This window comes from Humulus lupulus, chromosome 4 (assembly GCF_963169125.1).
Source record: "Humulus lupulus chromosome 4, drHumLupu1.1, whole genome shotgun sequence".
Taxonomy (NCBI): domain Eukaryota; kingdom Viridiplantae; phylum Streptophyta; class Magnoliopsida; order Rosales; family Cannabaceae; genus Humulus; species Humulus lupulus.
Genome location: NC_084796.1, coordinates 17,459,768 through 17,467,028, shown reverse-complemented (window position 1 = coordinate 17,467,028; position 7,261 = coordinate 17,459,768). Strand labels below are relative to the sequence as shown.

General features: G+C 28.6%; 1 protein-coding gene across 1 annotated transcript; it reads right to left on the bottom strand.

The window, feature by feature from the left end:
• Nucleotides 1-465: 465 nt before the first annotated feature.
• Nucleotides 466-2,388, bottom strand: LOC133830074 (cytochrome P450 94B3-like). The gene has a single exon (XM_062259978.1). The coding sequence runs from the start codon at nt 2,295-2,297 to the stop codon at nt 699-701; it is 1,599 nt and encodes a 532-aa protein (XP_062115962.1). The 5' UTR covers nt 2,298-2,388; the 3' UTR covers nt 466-698.
• Between the last annotated feature and the right edge of the window lie 4,873 nt (nt 2,389-7,261).

Sequence of the window (7,261 nt, the reverse complement as noted above, 5' to 3'; positions counted from 1 at the left end):
TTTTATTAATAATTACTATAAATATATATATATTTTCAACTTATGCTATCACATTTTCAATTTTTTTCTTCCTTTTTCTTGTTTTGAAAAATACATATAAATAATATATATTTCAATATTTAAATAGAAAAAAATTAAAACAAAAAATATAAAAACTAGTTAAAATAAAAGTTTTTCTAACAAATTATATTATTTAAAAAAATGAAAACAAGATATAACAAAATTATTAAAATTAACAAAAAAAAAATTAAAGAATGTCAAAAAAAAAAACATTGACAAAAAGTGATAAAACAATTTTAAAAAATATTTTTTTAATAAAAATAGGATGCCTTTATAAATTTTTAGGGGCGTTTATAAAAAAAAATCATTGTGATTTATAATTTATAAAAGGTTACGGGAACAGAAAGTTTCATCAGAAAATCTTTTTTGAATAAGGTGCACGAATATTAAGATAAGAGAGTGGGAAAAAAAATGTAAAAGATAACCGCACATTTTTTTATTTTAAGTAAGATAATTTGTACGTATATATAAATTTCACTATAGCAGCAATAATAATTATATTACAAACATGAAACATATTCTTTAAATCTATAGATATACATATATATATCTATATATTGAACCTCAATACAGATATATATTTATCTTACTTATTAAGTGATTTAATTATACTATCGATCCATTAATGAAAATTAATATCAATTATTATGAGAGCCTACTCCTCTCTTAGTAACCGAAATTCTTAGGCCACCAGCCATGTGAGCCGTCAAAAGAGGAACAAAAAGTGGTCGGTCCAAACACACTGGTCGAATCTCAAACCGGTTCAGCACAGAAGCCACCACATATTTCATCTGAGTAAACGCCATCTCTTTCCCGAGACACACTCTCGGACCGGCTTGAAATACCGGAAACTTAAACGGGCTAACCGCCTTCAAAACATGGCCATTAATCTCACCACCGCTTGGTTCATCGAGCCACCGGTCCGGTTTAAACTCAAGACAGTCTTTTCCCCAAAGCTCCTCTATCCTCCCCATCCCGTAAGGAAAAAATGTGACCCTATCGCCCCTCCGCACGACAGTTCCGTCAGGCAAAACATCGTCGTTTGCGGCGTGCTTCGAGTCCCACGACACCGGCGGATAAAGCCGCATGGTCTCACACAGACAAGCTTTCAGAAAGCTCATCTCTTGCAATGCATCATAGTTCAGCCCCCCACTAATGTCGTTGCTGTGATCGTTATATCTGCTGACTTCATTGAGTAGAAGCTTCTCTGCTTCAGGATTCTGGGAAAGTAACCAGAATAGCCATGTCATCGCCGCCGACGTAGTGTCACGTCCTGCCATAATGAAGCTTATCACCATGTCTCTCACCACCTCCTCTTCGTGCCCAGCCATTAAAAACCTCGAAAGCATATCTCCTCTTGCTCCGCCGGCAGCAGTGGCTTTATCATCTTCTAGAGTTTTTCTTTTGTTTTTTATGATCTCCGAAACCGATCTACGAACTATTCCGATCGCTTCTCGGAGCTTCTTCTCCGATCCAACTCGGAACAACCGTTTCATCTTCCACAACAGTGCAACCGGCTCCGTACTACGCTTGGCACTTATCGCAGCAGCACTATCGAAAGCCCAAAACAAACTCGGCGCCGGTCGCGACATGTCCAAACAACACGGATCGTGACCGAGTGAGACTTTACAGATGGTATCGAACGCGAACCTCTTCAACACCTCCTGCAAGTCCAAAACGGTGCCGTTTTCTGCAGCATTTTCGAGCAACGGGATCAACCGGCCTCTCACCTCCTCCTCCAACGTCTTCACCACGAACTCCCTCAACGACCGAGCCGAGAATTCGTGACTCGCTAGCTTTCTCTGAGTTGACCATAACTCGCCATCCACATTGAATATCCCGCACCCTAAGAGGTCACCGAGGATTTCAGTGAAAGGCTTTCCTTTCGGGAAGTTAGCGAAATTGGTCTTGACAATGTACTCGACGTTGGTTGGGTTGGCCGTGACAACCGTGCGCAGAGCCCCAAGCCGCTGCACGACTATGGTGCTTGTAGGCGAGCAGGACACCAAATCAGTGTACCAGTCGAGAAGTCGGCGGCGATTCTCGTAAAATGACATCAAGCACCCAATAATTGGGTACGAAATTGGACCATAATCTTTACAGTAAGCACTGTTGTGATTATTAACAAATATAATAAACGATTTTCTTAGTACGGAGAATAAGAAAGAGAATATAAGAAGTGATAGTAAGAGAATAGCTACAGAGAAAAGCATGAGAAGAAAAATGAACATAAACATGGTTTTTTAGGTGATTGTAATACTAATTAACCAGTACTGGGTATTGATAAGAATTTATTGAAAGAGATAAGGGATTAGGTTGAGAATATTTTATGAGAAGTGAGGAGTATTTATAATGGGGTGAGATCAGTGGGGTTTGGGTGTACTATACGTGTGTGAGTATCAGTAGAGAACCGGCCATATTTCTGATATGCTTTTGTGCGTAGGAATATCATCTTAGGGCTTTGGAAGGAAAAAAACAAAAAGGACGAAAGATCATAATCACATGAAACTCGAGCTGAAAGTGGTAGCTACTGGTGGGGGTACAATTGTGTCATTTCACTTTATTATGTTTTGTTTTTGGAACCACATAATTTAAGGCAGTCAGAGTAGAGTAAAGTCTAGAGTGCTTGAATTGAAGGTGTATATCTTAATCAGATGGGTCCAATTTGCATACGAATGTGTATATACACTCATGTATACTGCTTTGTCTTCTTCTTACCAAAATTGTTTTATTTTTATTTAAAAATATATGAGTTAAATGACAATTATTTTAGCAAAGTTACTATATAAGGCCAACTCCAATGGGTAGTGTGGCTTAAATTGTCCCATCAAAATTCAACCAATCAAATAAAAAAAATAAAATAAAATAAAAATTTGAAGGCAACGTTGCCACTGTTGGGCAACGTTGCCAAACTTTAACACAAACTAACTTCTCTATATCAGCTTTTATTTTTCTTCTTTGACCAATTCTGACAAGCATTAGGCAAGGCAACTCCTATTGGAGTTGGCCTAAGTGATGCAATCAACATCAAGCTAGCTAGACTTACTAATATATATATATATATATATATAGAGAGAGAGAGAGAGAGAGAGAGGATACTTGTATGTGCATATGTTTTGTGTTTATGTGTGGTGAATAGTTTTTTGATTTAATGATTGGGTTTATTGTAATTATTTAGAGTATTTTATAATTTTTTTAGAAATTTTAAATAATTTATAATGTGAAAATTAAGTTCAAACAAGTTGTTGCATGCATGAATAATATTTTTATGCGCGTAAAAAATAACTTATTTGAACTTAATTTTTGGCACGCTAAATTATTCATAATTTTTTAAAAATTTACATAATATTTTAAATAACTACAATATTCATAATCATAAAAAAAATTACACCGAAAACTGTTTACAAACTGGAAATACAAAAAATATGTAAAGCTACATATTTTTAAGTAACATAGAATTATCATATATATATATATATCTCTTTTATATAATAAGTGTGTAGATGACAGAAATTTTTTGTTTTAACGGTTTTTTATTTTTTTAATGTTAACTTTAACGAAATATTCTTATATTTAACAGAATATTTTTATATTTAACGGTAGTTTATATACATTTAAACTTAAATAAAATAAAATAAATAATTAAAAAAAATAAAATAAAATATTTTTTAGATATTTTACAATGATAATTATTTAAAAATAATAAATAATTAAACAAATTAAAATATGATATTTTTTAGATATTTTACAATGATAATTATTTTAAAATAATAAATAATTAAACAAATTAAAATATGATATTTTTAAGATATTTTACAATGAAAATTATTTAAAAATAATAAAATCATACGTTTTATAACTTAAATAAAATTTAACTAAACTTATAAATTCACTTATTAAAATAATATCATATTATACATATAATATAATCTACTGTGAATTAGCAACAAATTATTATTTTTTTTAAAAAAACTAGCAAGAAACTTATATTTAAAATTCACGTATAATATTTAATATTACATTAAACATATAATATATAATTTCTTATTGTCACTCACAAATTCAAAAACTAGAAGAAACATAAACTTAAATAAAAATAAATAAATAATTTAATTAAAATAGGATATTTATTTTGAAATTTATATGAAATTAATATAAATTTAATAAAAATAATTAATAAATTCTATAAATAAAACTAAACAAATATGTATATTGCACGTTATTTGTATCTAATATATAAATATATATATATATGATGCAAGAAGAATTAAAAATAGAATCAAAACTCAGAAGCTAATAAAATATGGGAATGGTATGTATGTATATTATATATACAATATACATAATTTAACACATGTGATTTGTATTACATTGTTACATAATTATAATATCAAAATTCCATCGGGGATGTATGTTCATCATTCTCACACTGACATTTCGGTTCTCACATAGTAGTCACGTGTACAATTAAGGAAGGAAAAATAAAAGAAAAGGATAAATGGTCAATTTTTTAAATTTTTATACGGCTAAACAGAGAGTTAGTTTTCTTTATAAACAAAGTCCATATTAAGAAATTATTCTCAGCTTATATTATGCCAGCATTTACTCGAGTGGTTGGGGAAAAGCTAGATCCAGTGACCATAATATTAATATATATATAAATATATATACTATATTGTAACATATATATGAGTGAAAAATATTGTTAAAACATAGCAAGTTCTCTACCACTTTTAGGTGTACATAATATAAAATGGTAGATAATAATGACGGAAAAAGTATTGATCGAGTGTTACAAAGTGTCCAAAAACCAAATTCAATAAAAGGAAACAATTAATAAGGGGACGTCCCTTAATAAGGATGACTATATAAGGGAATTCCACTCCTCCATGTGCACACCAAATTAATTACACCAAATTAATTAAAAGTAGAATATTTACAGAGATAATACTTAAATTAATCTAATATATCGTACATTGCACTTAAATTTCTAACACTTTTGGTGCTTCATCTTTTATTCTCCCTATTATAAATAATTTTAAATAAAAAATATTATAAATTAGTTAAAATCCTAATATGCTAGAATTTAGATATTTTGTTATTGATGTTATTGTGTTATTTAATGTGATTATGTTACTATCAAAGTTATTTTATATTAATTATTTGGTTTTGTATTTTGTTATATTAATTAGTCTTGTTTTATTGAATTTTTAAAATTATTGAAGACTATTACAGATGTTGAAATATAAAGCACTAATAATAGACAAGTTTTAATTATTATTTTTTATTATAATTATAGAATGAAAATATTTAATTTTAAATTATTGTTATTATAATTATTATTTAACTTGTTTATATTATTATTTTCTCTTTATTTCATTCTTAAAAGTTCAATACTCATATCAATTTTATTTTTTTTTTGTATTTTTTTTGTTTTCCAAGGAGAAAGTGTGGCTTTAAAAATGATATTGTCAATAGTTGTACTTCATAGATAATTTTTTTTCTTCTTTTTGTCCATTATAATTTGTGATTTTATAATTGTTGTGATATTTAGTATTATTGTCATTAAATTTTATGATCCATTCAACTTCATTAACTAATATTGTTTTTGTTAGTATAATAATTTTATTTTGTAAGTTGTTTCTCACTTGTACAAGTAGAATGTGTGAAGTAAATATTGTAGCGGTAGATTGGAGTCTTTGGCTATATCTTTTAGTGGATGTTGTGGGCACATATTGTTTAGTAGTTGTGTCTACTTTTGCTAAGAGAACTACATTTTACCATGACCTTGGATATTTGTTAGAAGTTATTACAAGTTTGTTAACCAGATTTCCAAGAGTCTCCCTAACTCATGATTCGTTGTTTCATAGTTAGCTGTGCATGCTCTTAGGATTGAAAGACATCTTGTTTAGTTAGAAAATATCTTTCATTTTCTTCGAGATATTTAGAGTTTCTAGGTTGTACGACATTATATTTTTTATCAATGAAGTTATCATTGCTAAAAAAAAATGAAACAATACTAATTGTTATATTTTTGTTTTTGTGTTGCCTAACAATATATATGGGAAGGTTGTGAAATCGACATACTTAGTTATTTATGTCGATTTATAATAGAGGTAGATTTTTTTTCCAATTTAGACTGGCCTAAAAAATTTAGGTCTGATTGGGTGAAAAATGTATTTTCAAAGAGTGTTAACAATATTTTTAAAAGAGATTTTTTCGAAAATATATTATTTTGGTGTTTTTTTACTTTTTTACAGGTCCTGATTTTTTTTTTCAAAAATACTATCTTAAATTTTTGGAAAATACGTTTGTAAAGTTTTATATTTATAAAAATACGATATCAATGAAACAACTAAAAAACAACAATAAGACAACAACTAAACATTAATCCTATTTTTTAAAATCAAATATATGTGCAAACAACTAAACAACAAATAGACAACAACACAACAACAATAAATAAACTTAAACAACTAAAAACCAACATGAAAACAACTATACATAAAATCTAAACAGTACAAAAACAACAATAAGACAACAACTAAATATTAACGCATTGCATGCTACACACATTTAAAAACAACTAGAAGTCAACCCATTGCATACTAACATGTTTTTTTTTTTGTAAAAAAAATAAAAATATATCTCAAACAAATAAACAACAATTAGACATCAACACAACAACATAACAACTATGTATAAACTTAAAACAACTAAAAAATCAATGTGAAAATAACTATACATAAATTTAAACAACGTGAAAACAACTATACATAAATCTAAACAACTAAAAAAACAACACAAAAACAACCCAACATATATTAAATATAAACTAAAATTATAAGTATACTTAAAAAACTTAAATGAAATTAAATAATCAATATAAAATGTGAACCAGAGGGAAAATGTGCTTTTGCCTTGCGAAAAGTGGGTCCCAATAGAGACCCTAAAGAAAAGTGGGTCCCAATAAGACATATGAGAAGTTGCTAGTGGAATTGTAACAAGGTCATCTCGTTTCTTCTTCTTCTTCTTCTTCTTCTTATTATTATTATTATTATTATTATTATTATTATTCATTTTTTGTAGCATTATAGAAGAATAGAAACTATCTATTATACTCTACTTTTCCATTTGGTTTTATACATCTCCAGGAAATGCACATGGAAATAAAAGTTATGGTAAATTCATCTTAGTTTGT